The sequence below is a fragment of the Pholcus phalangioides genome, unplaced genomic scaffold, assembly GCF_987345545.1.
Source record: "Pholcus phalangioides strain wild (caught in Gottingen) unplaced genomic scaffold, Ppha-v1.0 ptg000019l_1, whole genome shotgun sequence".
In the NCBI taxonomy this organism is placed as follows: Eukaryota; Metazoa; Arthropoda; class Arachnida; order Araneae; family Pholcidae; genus Pholcus; species Pholcus phalangioides.
In genome coordinates this window covers 1,529,234-1,556,722 of record NW_028301612.1, presented here as the reverse complement: position 1 = coordinate 1,556,722, position 27,489 = coordinate 1,529,234, and the positions used below count along the sequence as shown (strand labels likewise).

Below are 27,489 nucleotides of genomic sequence, written 5' to 3'. Positions count from 1 at the left end.
GTTTTTCACTATGTTAAAAGGTATGAGGTCCCCCTTAAACGCATCTCATACCATCAGAATTTCATTCATATTTAAATAAGGAAAAATTTCACTTATTTTTAATACTGTATAATACAATTTAGATGGGAACCTCCTCCTATGCGATCATTCCTCTTTTACGGGCAATTTTTTTTTGTCCCACGAGTGTCCGCAAAAGAGAGGGTTTTACTGCAGTTTTATAAATCGATTTTCGTCTCGTTATGATGATTAAGGCTATTTCGATAATGGGTTTTATCTGAGGTATAAATGAGCTAGACATTAGTGTCTAAAAACTCATATCTCGCTATTGCATCGACAGTGAAAAAAAATGGAAAAACTTTTACAACTGAGACTAACGCTCATATAAAAAGAATGTAAAAGTTCAAAGGCAGGAAGTCCATTCGTTTCCGATAGTGAAATTATGAGTTCATTAGCACCGGACAGAATTCTCTTTTTCATTAAGCGAAATATTGACTGAAGGCGAGTTTCCAAATACAGCCGAGCCTCAATTATCGCTCCTTTACCGAAAAAATCCGCGAGCTTTTTTGAAATAAATGCCAAAAGATGATATTTTGGTAATGTTTTAGTACGAGGAGGGTCAACGGATATTTCCTTCTCGATGAAATTACCTTCGGAATGGAGCCATTTTCGATACATTGTAACACTAACCCAGTCTTTGATCCGCATTGATTCGTGTTTACACTTGTGACGCTTCAGCATCTATCACCCGTCCATATATATAAGAGGTGTTTAAAGATGGTTGTACTTTTCAAGTTTAATGTGAAGAGCTCAACATGGTACACTGGTGAGTTAATATCATATTCTTGTACAATTTACAAATGTTTTTAAAATGTTTGAACCAATAAATTTAGTTTACGAATGATTTGCATTGCTCGCAATACATGCTTGTTTACATTCGCGGTGTTATTGGATAATCCTTTATTAGGTGCGTTGAATTTCAAAATAATGTCATTTGACGTTCTTAATTGAAGAAAGAATTTATGAAATTATACGATTAATGACGTTTTTTTTAGTTTCTTGCTAAAATTCATTTGATGCTGAGGTTTTCATGCAATGTTATAAATGATGAGAGATTTAGTTCGTCATGGACTGGAGTATGTATGCTGTAGGGTTTTACAGACCATACCTACAAAGGAACATAGACTTGGTTGAAGGAGGTGCAGAGAAGAGCTACGCATGTCCTTATTGGTACCGGGGCTTGAATTATGAAGAGAGACTTCATTTTTTGAATATCTTTACATTGGATGAACGTAGATGTCGGGGGGGGGGGGGATATGATCAAAGCGTTCAAAATTTTCAACGTTATGGATAGGATGGACCACATGAATTATTACTACGCCGGCAATCAACTGCTTTTAAAAGAGAACACCAGTATCGATTGGGACAATTCTAGGTTATGGTATCGTATTTTTCTCTAATAGGATTGTTAATAAATAGAATAGCTTATCCCCAGAGGTAGTAAATTGTAATACAAGTCACACGTTCAAAGAGAAATACGATAAACATGTTGGAGTGATAGTGATTCTAAAAGCTGTTCATACTTAGAATAAGACCATAAATATTTTTGTGGGCATTGTACATATAATATAATTTATGTATAGTTTTTAATTTTTACAATTGCATTTTTAATTGGGAGTTGCTGTATTTTAGAAATATATGAAATCCATATTTGTTAAGGGCATCTTTCCTCAGCTACCTTGTTGGGCATTTTGCCTGTTGATCTGGCCTTGTATGTGTATGAGAGTTTTGGAATGCTATCGATGATGACGGTTTCATGCAATGATATCAATGATGAGGGTTTCAGGGAATTCTTTTGAAGATGAGGCTGCTAATATTGAAGGTTTCAGACAATTCCGTCAACAATGGTGTCAAAATTATTGGTTTGAATAATATTGTCAAAAAGTATTTTTGGAATAATGCTGCTAAAGATCAGAATATCGAACCATTCTTATAAATTTTTGAAAAATGATTTCAAACGTCACCGGGGTTTCAAACGATTTTTCTAAAGTTTAGGCCATTAAACAATAACGTTTAAAATTAGGTTATCATTAAAAAAACGTATTATTTTGCGCTCGGTTTGATTGTTTAATGCTTGCTGTCAAAAACAGGTGTCAAAAATGATTATTTTGAGGAAAGCTGTCGAAAATGAAGGTTTTCAGGGTTAAGGTTGCAAGTAATGCTGCCAAAAATAATCGTTTTGGATAACGCTTTTAAGGTTAGAGCTTCGAAAAATTATTTCAATGATGAGAGAGTTTCAAAAAATGAGGTCTCAAAATAAGGGAGTTTTTGCAAAAAACTAAGATTCAAAAGAATGGGGTTTAGACTCTCCAAGGTCAGTGTTTTGACCAATAGTCTACTTTCTTAGGTTATGGTTATTAAGAAATGTTATAAAGAGAATGAGTTTGTCAGACAATGTTTTCAGGGGAATGGAGTTTCAAAAAATTATTTTAATGATTAGAGTTTCGATTAGTCGTTTTAATGACGAAATTGTAAGTTAATGATGAATTGTTAAAAATAAAAGGTTTCGGATAATGCTTTTTAACGTGAATTTCCATTGAAAAATTAATGAGGAGTGCTCCAGAAAATACGATCAGACCAAATAAGTGTATCAAAAAGACAAACCAAATAAGTGTATCAAAAAGACAAACCAAATAAGTGTATCAAAAAGACAAACCAAATAAGTGTATCAAAAAGACAAACCAAATAAGTGTATCAAAAAGACAAACCAAATAAGTGTATCAAAAAGACAAACCAAATAAGTGTATCAAAAAGACAAACCAAATAAGTGTATCAAAGATCTCGATTCGAGAATGCCGTACTTTCAAAGATCAGTGTTTCAAACAATGCTGTTCGGTTAGAGGTTCACAAATTGTTTCCTTAATAGTAACCATCTCAATTTTTCTTTTTGAAATTTTCGATTATTATTTTTATCAAATGTTGTGAAATGTTATAATACTGCACATATACACATTTAGTGATATATTTAATTAATCTCGACGCAAAAAAGAAACGTAAAACAAATATTCTAATTTAATTCCACCTTTTCTGTAATTTTGTTGCATTTATTAAATATGAGATGAAATTTAGCAAATTAGCAAATAATATTTATTAAATTATGGCGTAAACTCATTTCGTCACATTTATAAATTCCTGAAATTCATTACACAAACGAATTTTTTTCTTCTTCATTGACACCCAAGAATGATATTATACTCAAGCTAGTTCGAGCTTACCTTTAATAATATTTCGAATTTGCAAAGTTCATATGCCGTGCCGTAATTATAATCTGTGGTTTTGTGCAATAACAAATAATTTGAGTTCTTGGAAATCTCTTCTGAAGTCATTAATTATTCAAAATTTCAAAACCAGCATCATTAATATTTCGTGTGTTTTCTTTACGAATTTTATTCTACTAATACACCGACGCCACTGCGTACATTCAGAAGAAAAACATGGATATGAAAATCATTAGTTTTGATAAAAACTCATTAATGTACGTGCTTCTCTTTTTGCATTAGTATCGTTATAACTACAGTAAAAAAAAGTATTTTTCCTTATTATTGGGAAATTTGAAAGCCTTTAATTAAGGGCAAATATTTTGATCTGGATGTCCAATTAAAAAGAGATAACATGTTTTTCTTCGAAATAAACATCTCTTTCATTCTTGTTTTTCTTTTCCCCCATATATCAAAGTAATATAAGGAGTTTTATAGTTTTATAGTGTTATAGTTTTTAAATATAATTTGAAATATATTGTTTTCTCTCTAATTAGTTTTATTATCATTTTAAGGCTTTGCCATTTCTCTTTCCTGGCTATTAGTTTGATTTGCATACGTTGTGAAGACAGTGCGCTTCTTACTGGCAGAAGTAAGTTACTAAGTTACTATATATACTGTATAATGGTATAGCTTATGAATTGGTCAATGATAACATGGAATTTAGCTTGTTGAAATGTTGGTATTTCTGTGAAACTCACTCGTTTACGTCATTTGGACCAATATTCTTCACGCACACGCAACCCTTTTCATTTCAACCATTTCAACCCTTTAATTCGCAAGCGGTGGAATATCCGGAGGAGAAAATGTTTGAGGGGCTATATTAAGCAAATGAGGGGTACACCCTGAATGCTATTACATGACAAAATAAATTGTAAATATTTGAAAACGTATGGGATGTTGCACTTTGGAGAACATACTATATTTATATTACATATGTATATTACATATACATATTTGAATAGTACAGCGTTTCTCAACATTTCTGAACGCAAATGTATGAAACAATTTTACGGACCACTTGCGTCCCGTATTATGGGATACTTCCGTAATTTTGGTTGTTACAATTCTTTTATACATTTGTCTCGTTTTGCTCAACGATGCTTTTATTTGAATTTGTAATATTTACTAAAGTCGTAAGCGTTTTCATAATACCCTATATAAATTATATAATGATAATTATAGCAAAAAATATACAGATATTCATTTCACATATTTGGCAGGTTCAACGTTTTTTTTCACAGTTTCTCTGCGATTTTAATAAAAATTAGTGATTGTGCCTACTTCCGGCAACATTTTTTATGAAAATTGGTTATGTCTCGTATATTACCCTATTTAAGATCCTAGTTGTGGAATAAACAGTGTTTTTTCAGGAAAATATGGTCACCTTATCATTTTAATTTTTTTTTTTCGTGAAATACATTACACTTATTTACTATGCCCTTTATTTTCACCCTTGAGCGATTTTAGAAGTAATTACAAAATTGCATATAATTATTATTAAGAGACGATAAATAACTATAAAAATTTGCGGATCAGCAAAAACTATAGAAATCTGAGAAATAATTTGTGGACCATCAAAAACCATATAAATGGGAGAAATAATTTGAGTATAAATTAATTAATTAGCGCACCGTTGAAAAATAAAGAAATGAGAGAAATAATTTGCCGATGTTGATAATAAATTCATGGAAAAAATTGTTTGCAGACCGGCAAAAAATATACGAATTTGAAAAGTAATTTGCAGAATGGAGAAATAATTTTCAGCACGCCGTTGAAAAAAAATACAAATGAGAGAAATAATATGACAGCAAATAAATAAATTTTTCGACCCTTAAATCATAAATAAATGCAAGAAATAATCTGTGGACCGCAAAAACTAAATAAATGGGAGAAACAATTTGGGGACCTTCAAAAAAAAAATTGGAGAAATAATTTTCTCCCGTCGAAAATAGAAAAAAAAAAGAGATTAAATTTAAAATAATTTAAGAGCCGGGAAAAAATAAAATAAAAAGAAATAATTCACAAACCAAAGAGAAGTCTAGACCATATAGAAACCGTATAATATGCATTCAAATAAATCTAAAATTATGTAGCGGCAATGGGTTTGAGGAAATGTTTCGCGGACCGGCAGGGAATTCTCACGGACTGTCACCGGTCCACGGACTAGAGGTTTAAGAACATTAATTCCCAGACTCCTTGCATTTAACCGCTGATCTATAACATAATCAATACGATAGGTGTTCAAGACCCGTTTCTGATTACTGAGCAGAAACCAACGAAGAAGATGGCTACTGCTGCCATTTCGAAACGCAATGCTTTGTGTGACCATTGATCAGACTGATTCACGCCTCTAGTGTGGTATTGGCATTGATGGATCGCACATAGTTCAAGTTCCACTTCTACTTTCATTGCAACGATAAATTCTCACCTATCAAGTCTTCGGTGCGCCCAAAAAACCAAAAATCTTGACTGTTGGAATTCTAACTTGCTGTACAGGGTGATTCAAAATTCATGAGACAAACTTTAAGACGTGCTATAAGACACCTAAAAAGCATTTTTGATCAAGTAAGTGTTTTGGAATCGCAATATCAAAGGTGGTAGAGGGTGTTTTTAGAGAGTACGCAACAGCACTTGACCAAGAGCACATATTTTTCGGACGGATTTGCGGATTTGGTCGCACATGCACATTCGGATTGGATCGGAGTTTGGTTTTTTGTAGGTACAAGTGCCATCAGTTATACTGCGTTAAGCAATGACTAAGCGATACAATGACTTTTGCGGTAGAATTATCCAGGTTGCACCATGAGTAGGCCTACCAAATTACAACACCTCGCATCCTCGAATGGTTGATAGCACTTATTGAAAGAAGAGCATATATGGTTTCGCCGCCTGCGGGCTACACGAATTTTGTCGCCTTTCTCCCATTCTAATCTAATTTTTTTTGGCTACCTCCTCGAATTCGCCACCCTGTGCTATATAACCCGCTTGGCCTCCCTCCACGACTGCAAGTACATGTGCGTTTTAAAGTCACTCTTTTGGTCAGTCCCATGGTCATTCACATGCTTGCACACTGTTTTGGTCACTCACGTGTTTGCATGCACACTGTTTTGGTATCTCACATACTTGCATACACTCTAGGTCACTCTTTTGGTCGCTCAATGACATGATTTCTTGCTTTATAGGTCATTCTTTTGATCATTCGCGCTTTTACACATGCTCTAGATTAGGGGTCTTTACGCTCGAGGGCCACATAAAACATTTATCGCGTTCCGCAGGCCACTCATTAATGGCGTCCCCCCCCACCCGAAGACGATCACAAACTAAATGTTTAAAAATATTTGAAAAATTTAAACATTCAATTCAATTAATTTTAACAAATATTAATTTTGAATGATTTAAAAAAAACATTTCAAATTATAGTGTGAAAAAAAACTATTTGCTATATTAATACATTTGTTACTTGAAAAAGCTTTTGAAAGTTGGTAAATATAAATTTTTCTCAGAGATTCCTTGTGCCTCCAATGAATCTCAGTGTGTCCCACACTCCTGGGAAAGGTTTATCCTACGTGCGTTCAGATACGACAAATTAAAACGCGACGCGTACTATACATATTTTATGATTCCATAATGTAGCTTTTCGTTTTAAAAAATTAAGGTAAATTGAGGTAAGACCAATTATTTTAGGTATTTCTTATATTGTATGAAACAGAATGAAAATGGATGATTTTGTTTATCCATGTACACTGAAGAGCCAAAAAAACTGGTCACCTGCCTAATATCGTGTAGGGCCCCTAATATCGTGAGCACGCAGAAGTGCCGCAACACGACGTGGCATGGACTCGACTAATGTCTGAAGTAGTGCTGGAGGTAATTGGCACCATGAATCCTTCAGGGCTGTCCATAAATCCGTAGGAGTAAGACGGGGTAATCACATTGATAAAGCCAGCTGCCGAAAAATGCCGAAATACGAAGATGATGGCTTCCCATTGAATGAAGAATACGAAATCAAAAACTAGAACACGTCTGACTGATCGGCATTTGAAGGATGCTTTACGAATAGCAACAAAAACACAAATTTTACCTAACATTGAAGCTTTAGCAAAAACAATGTCAAGCTTCGCATTAATTTAGAAATTACATCCACTCGCATTCGTAATGTAAGTAACTAGACTTTTTTTGATTTGGTGCGTAATTAATTACGTACCAAACGTGTACGTACGTGTTGATTGTTGATATTCGTAAAGCATCCTTCAAATGTCGATCAGCCAGACGTGTTCTAGTTTTTGATTTCGTATTCTTCATTCAGTGGGAAGCCATCATCTTCGTATTTGGGCATTTTTCGGCAGCTGGCTTTATCAATGTGATTACCCCGTCTTCTGACCGGTCACAGAGGGAGCACCATCTATAGTTATGGCAGATATGTTGTTGTCTAAGTCCAACTCACATTTGGCCAATGTTTCTGTCACACTTGAATGTAAGTCGAACTTCGTGCGGTATCCGTAAGTGCAACGACACTAGCTAACTCCTCAACAATTTTGAAGTTTTTGGCAATACCACGAATGAAAATGGCTGCTTGCGTTGCATCCGTCGATTCATTCATAGCTCTACTGAGTAAACAAAAATTCATAAATGTATCTTAATATTTTATTCTTTCATCATGGCTATGCTCTCATTGCAAATGAGACAAACTGCTTTAGCTTTGTGTTCGACGAAGAAATAAAGAGATGACCACTTTCCTTGAAATAATCTCACTTTTTCTTCAATTTTCCTTTTTTTTTTTTTTGCAATCACGGTTCGCCACCATGCACTCATTTAAAGACTAAAAGGCTTCTGACCAAACGCTTCAAAGACTAAAAACACAAGTAAACTAACCGTACCAATATTGTACAAATCCTTCTTCCAATCAATCAAGATGCATACATAGATCTGCTCCTTTCCCACCCATGCACCCAAGAGATACGATACTATGGAAATTCCGTTCATTTCTGATTTCTCCCACTCAAGGAGAATGGGATGTACTCGAAGTTATTTACGGTGAAGAAGTGTATGCTGTGGTTTCTTTTGCGTTGAAGGCCTTATTAAGAAGCTAAATACTGTACACCGATCAGCCTGTCCTTGTTATAACTCTATATGAAGCAGGGTGACTTTTTTTTGTCAAAATCTTCGTTTTACAATATTTTTGAATGATATTGCGTCAATCGATAGAAATGTTTTGGCGGGCCACGGGTTGAAGACCCCTACTCTAGATCATTCTTTTGATCATTCACGGTTTTACTCATGCTCTAAGTCATAGTTCCCAATCTTTTTTCTCCCATCGTCTCCAACGCGATTTAACCCATAGGATCCTATGTCATACCAGTAGCTTCTACCGGCCCCCTGGAACATTCCATCATCCCCAAGGAGGCGTTAACGCCCACGTTGGGAATCACTGCTCTAGGTCAATCTTTTCGTCATTCACATGCTTGCTTGTCATTTACAATTGGAAAACATCACCTGGATACGAAGCCACATAAAAGTATATGATATCACGGAAGGATAAAATGGAAACGGGTTGGGCATATTGCAAGAAGACAGGACAACGGATGGACTACAAGTATTCGTGGTGCTAAACGTCCGAGAAGGTGTCCCCACGCAAGATGGATCGACGAGATCAGAGAAGAATGGCTGGAGTCAACTGGATAGTTAAAAGATGCTTAATGACATCACACAGAGTAAAATGGAAAAATTTAGAGGAGACCTTCATCTAGCAGTGGGTTGAAAATGGTTGATGATGATGAGACGAGACACTTTTGGAGCACGTGGAACGAGGCTTCTCAATGTATTTCATTATATAGGGTGAACGGTTAAATCCCTTGGCTGCGAACCGTTGATTCTAGAGGCACACTTCCCGTTAGAAAAGGTATCCAAATGACATGTAGAACTCAGATACATCATTCACGTTGCAAGGAGCTGTATAGCGACTAAAACACATAAAAATAAACTTTTTATACGGACATCTTGTTCTCAGAAACCCAGTCAGAAAGCTTTTATCCTGTCTCTCTTGAAGCCAAAAAAAAAAAAAATTCCACGTTTCTAAGAGCAATATTCGTAAAGATATTCGAATTCAAAAATCGCAGAAAAATTGTGAAGGAACAGCTAGAACGAGGGAAAGAAGCGTTGTCCGTTATTTTACGCTTTTCTTTCCCAAGTTTCTTCCAATTTTTTAAATATCTCTGCGAATATTGCACTTAGAAACGTGGGACTTTTTAAGTTGGCCCCAGAAGAGACAGGGCGACAACTTTCTAACAGGGCTTTGGGGCACAAGGAGACTGTATTAAAAGTTATTTTTTTTATTTTAATAACTATACAGCCCCTCGCAATATTAATGCTTTTTTTTTCAAACCGTGCACAACTCAGGTCTACTACTTCTACTTCACCAAACACCAACTCTGGCCATATCGCTCACAACTCAGGTCTATCGCCATAGGCAATTTACTACCCAGTGAGTTGTGCCGGAAGTGTAAGTACCTAACAGTCTGAGTGTGTATCTAGTGTTGTGCTATCTATATCTCAGAAGTGAAGTGAGTGATGTGTAGTGACTGAATATTTGTACTGTTGCTCTCTGTGGCGAGACTTAACGGGGAGATCGGCTCGCATTTGCGCCTCGAAGTTGGGAACCACAGAAAAGCAACTTCAGCCGACTACCACTGTGGGGCTCGAACCCGGGTCCCCGCGATGCGAGTCCGTCACTATGACCACTCGTCCACCACACCGGCGCAATATTAATGCTGTATATCTGAGTTCCACACGTTATTTGGATAATATTTCTAATTGGAAGTATGCTTCTAGAATCAACGGTTCGAGAGTAAACTGCGGCCACGGACACTCCCCGTTGAGGGACAGAAATTTCTGTCCATTATTATGAGGTTGAACTGTATTTGCGAAATGCGGGGAATTGAATTGTTTTGTTCTCCATTCGAAAGGTGACTCCTCATTCTTATCCAGAGTTTTGTTCGTTCAAATTTCGTTTTTCCGCTCTCATCACCTATTCTGTCGCATTGAAAACTGCAACTTGATGTCAGGGTCGCTGAAAATTACTTCATCACTTACTATGTCGATGAGTTCGACTTCATCGACCTACGCATTTTTAGCAGCCTTTTACCATTTACACTTTACGCATAGTTAGAAAAATGGGTTTGTAATTGTAAATTGCAAAATTACTCGTAGTTGATGGCAGGTGTGGCAGTACTACACACAACAAACATTACACAGAAACAAGCTTAACGTTAGATTCACAACACTTACACGGACATTCCGGCATGCACCAATTCATTAGAAATTTCGCAGAGAAATATAGACGAGGCATATGTATGGTTAACTAGTGGTAATAATAAACCTTTCACCACTGGGATTTCGTCCTCGTAGGGACCAGTGATTGGCTTTAAACCAATTTTTAAGATTATTTGTTGAATATCAAGTGAAATCATACACGGGTCACTAGAAACCCATTCGTTTTTCTTGTCGAAATATGAATTTATGACAAAAATATAGAATGAAGAAGTTCACGTACGTGTGTTTGGGGGACGCGTCCACTTCAAAAACGATGGGGTCTGTTGAGTTTCACGCTTACGCGGTCGGGTTAAAGAGCTGAGTCATTGCGTAGTTTTACGTTAATAGTCCCTCCCATTTCTTTTGGCTTCTTTTTGAGCATATCCATTAAAAAAATTACAAGAAACAAATGAATTGTCTCGCCCAAAATGTCGATATGGTTTTACACCCTGTGGAATTGTTTATAAAAAAACAGACTACATTATACTAATTTCTTAAGTGGAACCTCCTATAACGGACAAGAACTCACGAAGTCTTCCAATGAGTGGAATATATTTCAACCTACTGCACAATTCAACTGACTGCTAAAAATGCTTTTGCGTAAAGGTAGGATATCCACTTTGACAAAAAGTTAGAGGGGCGAAGCTATAAGACAGGAGAACAAATACTTTCTCCTTCTCGGTAGGATGCTAATGAAGTGTGTCAATATCCGTGCACTAAAAACTGGCAAAAATGCAATTTCACCGTCTTGTATAGAATTCACCTGCAGACAAGTTTTGTTTACAAAATAAGTAATTTAGTAGGCAAGTACTAAAATCTGTTCAACCTTTGTAATTAAATAGTAAATGCTCATTGGATAATACGAGACCATGCCCACTGGCGCATGCGCATAGGGTTTTGCTTAACCGAAAAAATAAACCGGATTCCATCCTACTTCTCTACTTCACAACTAAATTTCACTTGACAACTTAGCAAACTAAGCTCGTATAAGTGGCCATTGGCATCTGCATATATTTTAAAGTACTTGGTGACTTAAGATTTAGTTGAGTACTAAATTACTTGACGCGTGTAAACGGGCCTTTATGTACGGTTAAAGGTACTTTACACTTCGTGGAAAACACTGCATATCAATTCGTGTAAATTTTAAACACGTAAAAGAGCACTGCAGTTGATTTCTAATGGCGGGCAGTTTTAAGTGAGGCTATAATCGAAATGTTTATAGATCTTTCACTAATCTAAGATCTTTTAACTTTTTTTTTGCTTTTCAACGCGGTTGAACTTTGAAAGAAGAATTGGCACAAAAGAGTACTTTTCGTATACAAGGAAGAAAGGAAAATTCTCGTTTAAGGAGAAGATTCTCAAGAAACGATCGTTAAGAGGCGGCATCTGGAAAATATCGATTTGAATTCATCTGGCAAACAGTTGCTGAAAACGCAGAAAGCTTTTTGACGCTTTTCCTTTCTCAAGAAGAGTTTGTGATGGTGGTGCGGTAGTGGTGGTTGCGCTGCTGCTTCTGCTTCTTGGCTTTACCAAGAGTTCTTCTTATTTTACCATTCCTGGCTCTGCTCTCTATCTTCTATTCATATTGCCTTCTTCTCCGTGATATTCGAATCTTTTCAAAGCAGAAAAAAAATAAGGCCCGAGAAGTTTTTTGGAAATTTCAGTAACGGCAGCTTCTTCTTATTTTTCTATATAAGCTCCTTTTTGCGACCGACCAACATTAATCCTTTTTCTTCCCCCACGAGACTGAGTTTTTGCTGGCTGATGCTGAATTTATGTCCGGAATGTTTTGCATAGTTTTACTGAACGCTTTCTAAGGGCTTCATATTCTTTTTCTACTTTATCATCGTGTATAGAAGGGTTTCTTTTTCTAAACGTGCCATCTGAAAATAGGTTTACGAAGAATTTGTACCGATGTTCCCTTTGAATATCGCAGTTGCTTCGGGTCAATTAGCATGTGTTATTAACGCTTCGCAGGCGAGAGACACTGAAGTCTCAGTCCAACGTTATCTGACTGGAACGTAAAACTCTCTCTTTAGCTGCAGAGGTTGCCGAGTGTGGAATCCTTTGAAAAACAATTTTAAAATGGAGTAGAGAAATGTTGTTCGAAGTAGATATTTTTTTCTTTCCCTCTTCCTTAGAAGATGGTGAAGAAATATTCTTACGGTATGTACAGGTTGTCGCATAAATTCGTAAGTAGAATTAAAAAGTCATAAAAATTGAAGGGAATTTGAATTAAATTTGAATGCGGTTCGTTCAAAAATGGCAAAGAATGAGGTTCGTTCAAAGTTCGATGTAAAAAAGTTGTTCTCACGAAGGGGGATTTTTTTTGGTACAGAAAAAATAGTCCAAGTATTTGTCGACAGAGGGCGCTGCACAAAATTCCGGTAGGACTGATTGGACCGTAACGTTTCTTCAATCTCTCTTGTGTGTCCGAAACGTTCGTAAAGTTTCAGCTGGCAATTCGTGGCTGAGATAAAACAACTTCAGTAATTATGCTTTATCCAGCAATGTCAACATTACAATAAAAACCTTAGTAAGCGCCAGAAAATTCAGAAATGAGCTGTTATAACCTTACAACCTGCATTTTATAGGACGCTGATTTTTATATTTCCAGTTAATCGCTTTTTTGCAGTGTCCTCTATCGACAAAAATGTTAAATACTTTTTTTTCCTGCACGAAAATAAAAAAGTTCCTCTTTATGAGAATAACTATTTCGCTGCGAATCAAATTCATCCATTTTTACGAATTAATAATTTATTTATGAATTTATGGGACACCCTGTACACATTATGTGTGTGGGACGTATAGCTTGCTGGAAAACCCATCTGCTGAAGAGACGGGGAAATAAGCACGAACGAAATGAGTGAGGGTGTGTTGTATGTAAATTATATTGTACTCGACATGGTTGCAATAACAGTGTTCCGCCTCGAAGTCGCACGCGCACGCACACGCACCCGCACAAACACACAGCACTATTTAGCCATCACTAAGGCAGGGTGCACCCACGGAACCCATACGACCACGACGCATAACAAAATCGACACGGATTGATTAGAAACATGAAACCGGTAGTGTTTTTAATCAATCCATGTTGATTTCGCATCGCGGTCGTATCATGACTTGTAACATCGGTCCAGTGTACACCCTGCTTATCGGTTATGAAATCGAGATCTTCAGCACGACCCTTATATCATATTGTCAAATAAGAAGTTATCTAGGCCGCTCACTAGGCTTGTGCACCTTTAACCTCAGATGACAGAAACAAAACAGAAAGAGAAGTAAAAGATACCGCTCTTTTTTTCTTCTCGGGTGTGATTGGCAGCTACTACTGATAAACCGCACGCATGTGCACCTTACATAAACCCGTCCGAGGAATTTCTTTTGGACTGGTGCATGCTGGAAAGTGTTGCATGCATATATTTATTCCTTAACTCAGTGTTCCTAAAGTGCGCAGCTCGACTTTCTCATGCGTTGCCAAGAAAAAATCGTGCTTTGAATATTGATAGTGTGCCAACTCAGTTAAAACAGAATTCACCAGACTTATACAGTCATTTATTGTAATGACTGGTGGGTGCTGTGGTTATATGTTCGCTACGATAAGGAAGTCACAGGTGAAAGCCTATGCCATATCATGAACATTATTATCAAAGGTGTGCTTGTCGTACCTTCGAACTTCTCGCATATATCCACCGGGTTCGGAAGCGGGTATTCGGCAAATCACTAATTGTGTAAGTGCATGAAATTCATAAGTAATCGAGCGGATTCCAGTTATATAGTGTGACCACGGAAAGATCGCCTCTGACTTTGTATGACCTTCATGAGAAAAAGAGTGGGTTCATTCTTCAGTAAGAAGAAATAGGGGAAAAAGAAAATAAACATCCTACAGGATTGCCGCGCTCTGAATTTCTTTTTCCCCACATTTCTCCCTACTGGAGAATGGGCCTTCTCTTTTCGTGAGGAAAGTCATACAAGATCAGAGTCCATCTTTCCGTGGTCACACTATACCTGTCAAGCGATATTTTCAATAGGAAGCGCAGTGAAGTGTTTTTGTGGTGATACGGTGCGTGGTGCAAATGTGCAATTGTTCCTGAAATGTCAAATGTCTCGCACTGGGCGTATAGGACGAGAAACAAGGTTATGTTCACGGTTTTAATTTCCCGCATTTATCGTTGATCGATTTTATTTTTGTTATAAATCACGTCACAAGTATAACTTATTTCATTGTATAAGAAACATTATGAAACGCCATTACCCTTTTGCCCTTAATCACGTGCATTCCATGCTTCATGACTTATATTAAAGTTTGGAGAGGAAAAAAATTTCAATTCCATTGCATTATCTAATATGAAACTCTAGCTTGATTGCCCAGAGCAGCCCCTCGTTACCACGTGCTTCCTTAACCTTCTTAACGATCAGGGACGAGATATCTTGTTTCAACGCAAATGTAAGGAATGCCCATGTTTCTTATAGTCTATTTTCTTATCGTCGCGAAGCTTCATTGTAACCCTATGAACATAATTATTTATTTCCCTTCCCCGTCCTCTTGTTTAATGATTTTTTTTCTCCACTTATAATATATCTTTCTTCTTTTTATGAGAGAGAAAAAAGCGCATGGGGAGGGTGAATGATGTGGTTTATCACTAAAGAGTAATATATTGTTACGAAAAATGACGGTAGCGCAATTTCTGAAGAAACCCTCGTGACAGTAATCTCTTGTTGCCAAACCGGAAGTGTAAAGATAAACACTCGGATCTTCTAGATTGATCCGGAACGTCTCGTATGATCTCCAGACGGTGGCGCCGCCAGACTGGCACTACAGTAGAATTTCTGGAAAATTTGATGTCTCTTTAAAAATGATGCGTGGAATAGAGAGTCAGTCAGAGTTATTGGACTATCTCTCCACAATGCGAGATTCTTATTTGCGAATAATTGTAAATAGCGGTTTTTGGTGAATAAATCTGTGACGTCCTGAAAATTTCTTCATCTTCTGATCAATTCGAGGACTTGTGAGAAATTATCCGGAACATTAATATCACCCATATCCCCCCATTCTATTTCTAACATATGAACAAGGAAACCAGTTTTTTCCATATTTATCGCTGATACTTCAAATACAGATCGTGAAAATTTGTTGCAAAAGTACGTGAAGGGGTTGAATGACTCATCTGCTTGAGAAAAAACTCATTCACTTGTTTTCTTTTAAAGATGCAGACATGCTTGTCCCTAGTTTGAATGTCATTACCGAGTCGATCTCTTTTTACAGCCAACTTTACAACGTATTTAAAAGGCTCAAATTTGAAGAATTTGTTGTAATTTTGGGAAATTCACTTTTTTTTAGAATGACACTGAAATTGTTGTTTAAAGTTTTGCGGTCCTATGTAGAGATGTAATCGATATCAGGTAAAGGAAAAAACGGCAATTCATTGTTGTAACAACCCTTTACGATCACAGGAATGCCCTTGTAAGTTTGGCTTCTTAGCAGAACTCGTCAGCTACACAAAAAATATAAGAGCGATAAATGAAGAGATAGAACATTTAACGAACGTCGAAATAGAGTCAGAAGTGTTAATTATATACTTCAAGTTATAATAGGTTACGACTATTCCTGTAACTCTGTTAGGTCTTTGATTTTTTCAAAATTTTGATTTTTCCGGAGTGTTACGAATTGTGCACACGAAATACCGGAAAAACCTCTGGACCGCAAAAGATTAAAGCTCAGCATTCCACCGGTTCAAAATTAGTATCAAATTTGTCAATAAATCCTAAACACTCTGGAAAAATCGAAATTTTGAAGGAATCAAAGACCTAACAGAGTTACGAGGCATAACCTATTACTGATCATAACTTGAAGTATACAATTAACACTTCTGACTATTTCAACCTTCGTTAAATGTTCTATCTCATCATTTATAGCGAACATCCAAAGTCTTAAGTTTTCCCTGGGAATAATGGTTATTTAATGTATTTGGATCATTAAGTCTTTCTTGTTTCCAGTCTAAAGACTATTCATGAGAACTCTTTTATAGAGAATTTATTTTTATCTTTATTTCATTTGGAAATGTAGATAGCAAGGTCCCGATTCTCGGAAATGACTACAAGACCAAGAAACTTTCCAGGAGTAAAAGAGACAACTTCCACCATCACCCGGAATCCCAAAAGGACCATTACTACTATTACCAGATGCCGATCGAATTCGATTACGGGAAAGGGGTCAGTTACCCACCACCACCTCCACAACAACTGCCACCGCCGTTTCTGAACACTGAATACATCGGCGGCGATGGCGGTGGCCCATCGTTCGAGATTATGGGGTACAGGCGTCGTCCCCACGAGAACCCATTACTCTTCAGTACGGCAGCGTTGGCTTTGAAAGCCCTCAAGGTCAAGGCCAAGAAGAAGAAAGCGCTGAAAGTTCTGAAATTCCCGGCCGCTGGTTTGGCTTTGATCGGTGGATTGACTGCGCTTATCACCAGTGGCGTTATTCCAAAAGTCGGAAACGGCGGAGGGATCGGTGATGTCAGACCTCAAAGACTGATCGCTGCTGTAAAGAAAAGGAAGAGGAGAGATATAGAGAATTCGAACTTTCATTTCAGATCTGATATTGATGGAAGAGAATCAAAAGATGTGGGATTTTGGGATTCGTCGTCCGATTTTCTGCGTCCAGATAAGAAAAATGCGAGTCGAATTCGTTCTGAACGGGAAGTCGAAGACAAAATGCGATTTCAAAGGAGGATTTCGTACCAGATTCGCACTTTGGTGAGGAAGAGACAGAAGTCAGATATACATATCCTGAAACGGTAACTGCTTTTATTTACATCAATACATGTACTGGGTCATCCAAAAGTCTCGAAAATTAGAAAAACATAATAATAATAATAACCCGTTGAGTATTTACAGTATGAAGACGTAATTAGCAATTTTCGATGGAGCCTGAGGAGTATAGAAAGTTTTCAGATTTTTGAATCACCCAGTACTTTCTTTTCCTCGGATATGCTCATAATTATTTGATTTATAATATTATTACATAGTGTCTATAATATTGGAGTTTCTGCATAAGCTGTCTACATGTATCGAAGGGGAAATTTTCCGAAGTCCCCTCCCCCCCCATCCCCAACAGAACAGAAAACTCCACATACTTTTTGATGTGGAATCACCATATTTATAAAAAAATAGTTTCAACAGCAAAGCATTTTCTTATAAACTCGCAACTCATAAACAACAACATTTCATACTTTAAAAGCAGTGTTTCCCACCATTTTTGATATCGCGGACTCCCCCACTTCCTGTAGTGAAGGTCAATGCTCCGCGGACTCCCTGTAGTGTCAGAAGTCCATTTCGATGGCGCCCTCCCATAAAATAGAATAAAAATTCTTTTTAGATATTATAAAAAAAATTGTATAAATTACAATTTCGCAGCACAAAATATACAAAATGATCTGAGTATACTCATCTCAACGGGTCACTTTTGTGAAAATAAGAATTCGTAAGTTTTCGAAGAAATCCGAAACTCATCATACAATGTGCAGGCAATGGTTAATTATGATATGAATGTCGCTCTCCACTTGCTATTACACGATATACAGGAACTGGATGTTGTGAAGATATTTATTATTTGAGATGTTAATTTTTTTTTTAAGGAAGAAAAAACTCATCTCTGCCTCTACCGGGAGTCGAACCCGGGTCCCTCGTTTGCCGGACGAGTGCTCTGACCACTAAGCTACAGAGGAGATAGAGACTTTCCTTCGCTAGAGCGTATATATGTGTCGAATGGCTATAGCCATAGCCATCTGGTGGCTCGTCGTCAATGAGTTCACTCGTCGTCAATCGGTTCACCGTCCATTGCACGGTTCCGTTCGGCACATATATACGCTCTAGCGAAGGAAAGTCTCTATATCCTCTGTAGCTTAGTGGTCAGAGCACTCATCCGGCAATCGAAGGACCCGGGTTCGACTCCCGGTAGAGGCAGAGATGAGTTTTTCCTTCCTTAAAAAAAAAAAATTAACATCTCAAATGATATAAATACCTTCACAACATCCAGTTCCTGTATATCTTGTAATGGTTAATTACACTAGTCACCAAATTTTGAATTTTTTTTTCCTGAACTAAAACAGTCAGTTCCTATGTATTTCGGTGTGCTGAACATGAATCGGACCATAAAAAAGCTGGATTGACTCCAGTTTTCTTTTTGATACATTATTTACTACATTGAAGGTTGCTGAATTTTTGATACAGTTTTGACATGCAGGGTGAATCCGACCTATTCTATCAAACGAAAGGGGATGACAGACGAGCCCAAGTGGCTCACGGAACACCCCACCAACCCTGTCCTATTCCAAACCGTTTTCGAGTTACGGTGGATAACCGATTATATGAAAAAAAAAAGCACCAAGTCTCTGAAAAAACCAGAATTTGTGAAATTTTTGAAAGATCAATAAGCAAACTAAGTACACGTTTGGAAATAACATAAAAAATGCTATAAGGTGACGTCATTTTCATTACAATATCTGAATATAATGCCAAGCTACAAGCGCTGAAATATTGGCGAAGTTCAAAATCACATTGTTGCCAAAATTTTTAATTGCCAATTCTGCAAACACCAAACATCCTTCTAGCTAGAATCGATCAAATTTGTCAAAAACTTGTCCATTTCAGCAGCTTCCCCGAAAGAGCTTACAATAAACCATATTGGGTTTTTGGTTTCCCAGACACATCACTGAAAAATCAGGGTTTGTCAAAGTAGATTATTCGACGGAAATTCGGAATAACTAGCGGGTACAGATTTTGGCGACAATTCGATTTTGTACGAAAAATCCTATTATAATGGGACGCTACCTTTTATCTACAGGATATCCCTGTTTAATGGCGAGTTACAAGCTTTGAAAAATCTGTGAAGTGTAAAATCGAATTTTTTGCCGCCAAAACCTACTAAAATTACTTCGACGAACGCCAATTTCAGTTATGTGTATTGCAAACAAACGACTAAATTTCTCCTGAACTAGATATGCCAATTTGGTTTATCCTAGGCTCTTTCGAAAGCTGGTGGAATGGACGAGTTTTTGGCAAATTTGACCGATTGTAGGTGAAGGGTGTTTGCGGAATTGGCAATTAAACATTTTGGCAACAATGCGATTTTGAACTTTGCCAATCTTTCAGCGCTTATAGCTTGACATTATATTCATATATTGTAATGAAAATTATTTCACTTTATAGGGTTTATTCTGGTTTTTCCAAATATGTGCTTAGTTTGCGCGTAGGTCTCTCAGAAACTTCACAAATTCTTGTTTTTCCAGAAATGACAGATTTTTTTCCATAATCGATTATCCCTCGTAACACGAGAACGATTCGAGGTAGGATAGGATTAGTAGTTAAGGTATTATTAGTTTGACAGAATATCGGATTCGCCGTGTATATTCCACATCCATATTTTTTATGGGTATCTTTTTTCAATTCGTTGAGCATTTTGGCTGCTGTGACATTTGTTTCAATGTATTTTATTACAGTGCCATACAAATACATTAAAACACACTAGAAAAAATAATGAATATGAACAAAAAAAAAACAAGATGAATATATAGACACGTTGCAAATATACAAGAGACAAAATGTTGATGTACATAAAACGAAATAAAAATACATTGAAACACAAATATATATTACAGCACTTGGTTGATTCATTCTTAACATGGTAATATCTCCGAGAAAAAGGCCGATAGAACTTTTTCATGGTCATATTCTTGTTCTGCAGGTCAAAATCATTTAGAATTGTATATTTCCATGTTGGACTTTTTCATTGTTAGACTTTCATGTCGGCAATTTCTTTGTTGTCCACAGACAACAGACATCACTCGTAAAGCACTTTTTTAACACTTTTTATGGTAACATCTGCTAAAAATAAAAAAGCCAATAAAACTTTTTCATGCTGATATTAGTACTCAGCAGATCAAAACCATTCAGAATCACATGAATTTTTATGTCAGACGCACTTCCATTGTTGTCCACAAATATCGCTCGTAAAGCACTTTTTCCAAATTACAAACGAGAGGCAATAAAACTTTTTCATGGTGATATTCGTGTTCAGCAGGTCAAAACCATTCGGAATTGTACATTTTGATTCGGCGTGATTTCATTGTTATCTGTTGTTATTGGTTGTTTTTATGCCGTTCAACAGAGAGCATGAGGCCCAACATGGGAAGGCTGATGGGTCTTCAGCCTGACTCAAAGACAAGAAGGAACCGTGCGAAGAGATTCCCAATTTTCATGTTCATGCATTTGCCCCTTACTAGACTCTGTGGTGTTTGGTCAGAACATGATATCTCCAAAAAACATTTTGTGATCTAGTAGTAAGTCTTGCTAATTATAACTAATTTAGAAGTGAGATAAAGGCACAAATACAAGGGTACGACTAAACAACATGCTGATGTATGATGTTTTCATTTGCGTTTGTGTGTATGCTTTATTTCTGATTTTTAAATGACAATGAAAAGGCTTATATCCCAAAAACGCGATTTTGGAGTTAATATGTTCTGACCAAACACCACTGAATTGTCCGTCAGCGATATTTTAGAATCTTGTACGCTGTTATATAAAATTAAACATTAGCTTTTTAATCTTGGTCGCATTAACACGAGGCCCCTACACCTGTGGCTTCCAGGCCGTACCCAGCAGGAGAGAAGGGGTGTTAGAATGGCGCAGCAAATATGACCGATTTGCCCCCCCCCCTCCCCCCGCACCCAGAAGTCAGATTGCACTTTTTCGGAATATCAGAGGAAATTTCTTGGCATACCATTCTTTCAATTTTGTAGTTTCTTCATGAATTTGAAGATTGTATAACATTTTATTTATTTTTGGTTAAATGTCGAATTACGCAATCGCATGAAAGCCATGAAAATGATATACTTCATATTACTATATTATCGATAACGTTTTGGTCATTATTGCATAACTCACAATTTCATCACCGAAAAATCATTACCAAATAATATAAATTCAAAATCTTTGAAAAACAAATTTATTTTGAAAAAAAATTGTGTTTTTTTAATGAATCTTGATAATTTGTTTCAATTATAATTTTTATTAATAATTACTGGTTGAAAACAAATGTAGTTTTTGTATCTTCGATACATTTTGATGACCTTTAACAATCTTTTATACTATAATACTAATTACAAGGGCTGGTACGAAGCTATCGTCTGTTTTGTACGAAGTCATTCCCTTTGTTCGAAAAAAACGTGTTTGTACATTGCGCCCCTATGGTTAACGGATGTAGAAAGCGATAAAGCGATAGAGGATACTGGAAAGGAAGTTGAATCTAGGTTATCGGATAACATTGGCTCTGACCCAAAATTATTTTTTAGATCGCCAATAATGGATGTAAGGGGTCAGTTGGCTTCCTCTCGATAGGAGGGTCTAGGGTGGAAAGCAATGTAGGCATGTGTATTACTTTCATTGACTTTTTTCGCGTCGGTTTTAATGGAGATAATAAAGTTCAATATACGGATGTTGCATGGGGTAATAAAATCCTCAACGATATTCAAGTGGAAGACGTGGAGGTCCTAAATCTTCCAGAAAATGTATTTGCAAGCAAAGCACCAGGACCAGATGATATCTATCCCAGGGTCCTCAGGGAATGTACTAATGAACTGTTGGGTCCATTTACACAGATTTACAGGAGTAGTGTTGCTGAGGGCGGGCGAAAATCGCCAATCTTGCCAAAAATGATGCAAAATAAGTAAAATTGTCAATAACTGCTACTATGGTCGAAAAATTTCTAATGAGTGAAATGAAGCTATTTGAAAGTGAGCTGGGGAGGGGGGTGTGAATCACTCTTAATTTTTCTGCTGAAATATGCAACATAATGCTCAAAAATATGAAAATATGCCTTAAATTCTGAAAATCCTGAAAAATGCCTCAAAATTACTGAAAAACCAAGAAAAATTCCTTAAAATCACGCAAAATCATGAAAAAAAAAAGTGCTCTATCGCGTAAAAATAGCGGAATATGCAAAATCATAAAAAATATGCTAAGTCCTAGAAATGCGAGTCCTAGTTACAAGCAATCAAAATAGCAATAGATAAGCAATATGAAATTCACGGGACACCAAATTCACAATATTCGTATCCGTTATAGGCGAGTTCGACACAGTAACGAGAATACTCAGAATCATAACAAGCACGTGAGCAATACTAAAAGAAACTTCTCAACTGCGAGAGAAATACGATATTTATTCTCAACCCAATTCAGAAAGAAAAGTTATAAATTTCTTAGAATTGAGATGGCCGTTCTTAACCATTCAAATGATCTACAAAAAGAAACCCATCAAGGAAATGTCAAACCATAATGTTTTAAATTCGAAAATTTCTCGCGAAGAAAAAGATATTCCAATTTATTATCTTTAGAGAATCCATTACATTCGAAAAGAAACTGATTCCGTCTTGCCCAAATATAAACTGTAAAGTGGTTTTCGTGATGAAGTAGAGGAATTCGCCCCTGAATATATATGCGTATGTATCACTTGAAGTGGATGTAATCGATTCGGAATCAAACATTTTGAACGAGAAGTTTCCATTTCCCGTCCTGAAAAACGGGAAACAAGGAAAAAGAAAATATTTTTTTCTCTTAGCTCTCCAGATAATAACTTCTCGTTGATGAACCCGGAATTTCTGGAAAAATAAAAAAAGATATACCTTTTATATATATTTTTTTAAAGAAAACCTCTTGATATGTATATCCCATTAATCCTATTCAATCCTATTTTGAGAGACGGGAGAAAATCCTGTTATTGCGGTGTAAGGTTTCGTTCTTTTTTAATATTCTCCGTCGATTTAATTTAAGTCACTCGATATCTGCCAAGATTTTATCTTTTTTTTTTTTAAAAATGTATTTTATTCTTTAAATTTTATGTCAATATTTTTGTTTAATATCAAGTGCACAAAAATAAATTTCATAATTTTGGATCCAATTTCCATGAAATAACTTTAATAAATATAACGGTAAAAACTGTATTAAAATATCGATATATTTTTAGTTTTATTAATACTCGTTTTACTCCCAAAAGTGATCCTTCATTTTTTTCCGGAGCTTAATGCGTCCTGGATTGGAGTATGCCGTTAGGTTTTGGGGACCATACTTACAGAGAGGCATTTAGTTAGTCGAGGAAGTGCACAGAAGAGCCACCGTGTTCTTGATGTCATGCGGGGCGTAAGCTATGAAGAGAGACTTCATTTTTTGGAAATGCTTACATTGGAAGAGTGCTGGTGTCGTGGGGGATATGATCGAAGTGTTCTAAAATTTTCATCGGGATGGATAAAATGGACCGTGAGTTCCGTGCTCAGATGGCGAAATTTCATAAATTACTTTTCTAAAAAAATTGAGTTGTTCGCATTCTGGTGTCTCGTTCGTCAAAATTTTGGAAAACGGCGAAATTTCGTCTTTTATTTTAGTTTATGAGGAAACAACAGAGGTAAATTGTAATAAGTAAAAACAAGCCCCACAGTATCGCATTTTTGCGAAATATTGTTTACAAATTTGTCTCTGAGAAATTTTGAAAAAGTGGCGCAACATTTTGCCATCTGAGCGCAGAGTTATTAATAGGCCGTCAATCAACTGCTTCGGTAAGGGAACACCAGTATCGATGGGTAAGGGGGCCATTCCAGGCTGTGATGCCGCAGGGAGTTTTTCTCTAATAGGGTTGTCAATAAATTTAATAGTTTACCTTTGGGGGTCGTGAATTATAACATAATTGATGCGTTTAAAAAGAAATACGGTAAACATATATATTGGGATAAATCGAGAAGCTACCCACTTAAATGAGATAATCATAATCCCTTTTATAGCAATATATTTATATTTTATAATAATTATTTATTGTTTTTTCTATTGCTGTTATTGGGTTGATGTAGTTTGGATGTAGTTTAGATATGAATTCGGCCTCCATATTTTTTAGGGGAATCTTTTTCCAGCCAGCTCATTTGGTCTGTTCTATTTTGTCTGTTATGGCCTTTGCATTTGTATATATGTGAAGGTAGATATTTAAATTTTAATTATACGTAGAAATTGTTCATTGAAAAATATTGACGATTTTTAGCGATAGTCACATTTTTTTTCCGGAAGGTAATCGATGAAAAGTTTTACGCAAATGAGCTTTGCGTCGCGTTCTTAAAGTGGGAAACTAAAACAATGATTAGCAATTGTTCTATTGATTGCTTTACTTTATATAATTTATGTATATTGTTGTATATTGTAAACTCTTGAAAGACTTATATTAATTTGGAGGAGAAAGCAGAACGTGAGTTGGATTGAATTTATTTGCGTTCGGGGGATAAATTTGAGAGGATTTTTCTGAACGGGTGATTTTCTGGCTGGAAATATGTCAGACGTGGGGTTCCTCAAGGTAATGTCCTAAGTCTCGTACTATTTACAGTTTTTATCCATAAATTCTGCCTACGTGTTGGCTGAATTGACACAAAATTCGCAGAGGACGTGAAATTAATAGGTTTAGCCGGGAATCGCAGTGGCTAAGAGTTCTTCTTGACCAGGAGCACGCGCCCTCTGGCCCGCGAAAGATGTCCTGGTAAAAAAGTGTCAATACACATAACACGATAAATACCTGGGCTGACCATATTTTGTTCATAAAAACACTGGAAATCAGGCATCATACAGGCTGTCGTCAATTATTGAATTTGTTAAATATAATTAAAGTGCAAATCATAGCTGATCAAAGGCAAGTAAAGTTGTAAATTAAAGCTGAAAATATTCCCAAAGGCGAATAAAATTTTTAGTTACAGTCAAATAAATCATCAAAAGCCAGTAAAGATGCCAATTACAGTCAAAAAATATTCATAGGCAAATATAAAGTTGACATCTATCGTTACAGTTGCTGAAAAATTGCCAATGGCTGGAAATAGAGCGCTACTGCAGGTCATAATGGGTAAAAGTATAATTCACCAAAAAAGTATATGGGGGGGGGGGGAGGTTGAGAGATGTGAAGTGGCATAAGTCACACTGAAAATTTTTTCAAGACAAAGAAACTTGCATTTGAAATTACTAGCAATTATCGTGTCAGGAAAATTATATTGTTGTCATCCGTTGTCTATTTCATCAGCTTCAACTTGCACCACTTCATTTCTAAGTGAGTGTCAAAATTCTTAGTTATTTTATGTGACTAAATACACATCATCTAAATCTGGACTTCCCCATCACTTCATTCCTCAACCCTCCAAATATGTGAGGAAAACATGTTTATATGACTTTCAAACCGACCACAACTCAAGTCTATAGCCATGGGTAATTTATTACCAAGTGTTGTGCCCGAAGAGTAAGTAGGTGTACCTAACAGTCTGAGTACGTCTCTAGTGTTGTGTCTGATTTTTCAGTGCTGCCATCTATATATCAGAAGCGACGTGAGTTTAAGTGTAATGATTGAATATTTGTACCGTTTGCAGGGCTGTTGCTCCCTGTGGTTCGATTTTTTAACAGGGACATCAGCTCGCATTCGCGCCATTAGGTAAAGAATCACATAAAACCAACTTCAGCTGACCACCACTGTGGTTCAAACCCGGGACTTCGCGATGAGAGTCCGTCACTGTGACCACTCAACCACCGCAGTAACTTATATATTTATATGACTATAATTCATTTTGACAGTCATAATAACCATAAAATTCACAAATGAAAATAATCTTAATTTCAAAAATTCAAGTAAGCCCCGTAGAAAAAAAGGGGGAAAACTGGACAATTTATAAGGAAGTTGGGGCGGCCAAAATTACGGTAAAATGTCTCTTAAATTATGAGTCATATGGCCACACAATATGCATTTATATAAACTTCTGTCCCGCAAAATTGAAAAGTTTTTACGCCCTTGTTTTAGACCAACTTGAACGTGATCGAAATATGGACAGACGAATAGAACATAAAAGCGTTGACAAGTGCATGGTTGCTCGCTTTGATTCAAACACAACCTGTTTCACATACAAATTGAACGGATAAAATCGTACACATTCCTATGCGGAATTTCTAACAAATTGGTTACATGCAGGAAATTGTTGTGTGTGTGTGCGCGCCACTATACGCGTGGCCCCAACGTATTTGTTTATTCTCAAAATCCGAAATATTCTCATCTTTCGGAAGCTCAATTTTATTCAATATGTGAGTAACTCATTTTATTGCGTAAAGTTTATGAAATAGTGTTTTGTACATATATTTACAGGGATTTTAAAAAGTCCAAGAATGTTATATCTGCACCGTTATTGGATAACATGGTCCAAGATACTGGAAGATGAAGTAGATGCAAACTGATCACATCAAGACCAAAATGTCATATAAATGTCAAGACCATTATCATATTCCTTTTTAGTGTTTTTCACCGATGAATTTCACTTGAGAAAATAAACTTACGATTTTTTAAAGGTTTTATATACAATTTATAAATTTTCTTATTCCTTAATTTGTGGACTTTTCGCCCACATTGGATATATTCTATCTGCGTGAACATAATAAATCAATCACCACCGTGCTTTCTGAAAACCGAAACAAAATTACAATCAACGCTCGATATAACGACCCGCTTCGTCCTGTCGAAAACGAAAATTATATTGGGAAGAAAACATACACGAGAGCCGTTACATGAAAATATGTGGGACTTATCCTGCCTGTCGTTGTAATGGAATGATTACTATAAAGTGGGATCGTTATAAACGTGCGTCAACTGTATATGAAAAATAATATTGTATATGTACTCGAGAAGAAGAAAAAAGGAGAAAATTTCCGGAAAATCCAGAAAATACACAAAGTAACCAAAAGCTTCTATAAAATAAATATACGAAAGAAAAGTACGAAAACACCTACAAGAATCAGGAAAAAAAAT

General features: G+C 36.3%; 1 protein-coding gene and 1 non-coding gene across 2 annotated transcripts; one reads left to right on the top strand and one right to left on the bottom strand.

Moving 5' to 3' along the window:
• Nucleotides 1–347: 347 nt before the first annotated feature.
• On the top strand, nucleotides 348–27,003 carry LOC149071097 (uncharacterized). The gene is made up of 4 exons (XM_089248187.1): nucleotides 348–823; nucleotides 3,830–3,906; nucleotides 16,693–17,425; nucleotides 26,833–27,003. Exons 1-4 carry the CDS (start codon nucleotides 813–815, stop codon nucleotides 26,903–26,905), a joined length of 894 nt encoding a protein of 297 aa, XP_089104313.1. The 5' UTR covers nucleotides 348–812; the 3' UTR covers nucleotides 26,906–27,003.
• Nucleotides 18,284–18,355, bottom strand: TRNAA-GGC (transfer RNA alanine (anticodon GGC)). The gene has a single exon. It is a non-coding gene; the product is annotated as a tRNA-Ala (tRNA).
• Nucleotides 27,004–27,489: the final 486 nt, after the last annotated feature.

Coding starts and splice junctions, on each gene's coding strand:
- LOC149071097 (XM_089248187.1), top strand. Junction 3,907..16,692: donor TGCGCTTCTTACTGGCAGAA/GTAAGTTACTAA, acceptor TTGGAAATGTAG/ATAGCAAGGTCCCGATTCTC. Junction 17,426..26,832: donor GATATACATATCCTGAAACG/GTAACTGCTTTT, acceptor ATATATTTACAG/GGATTTTAAAAAGTCCAAGA.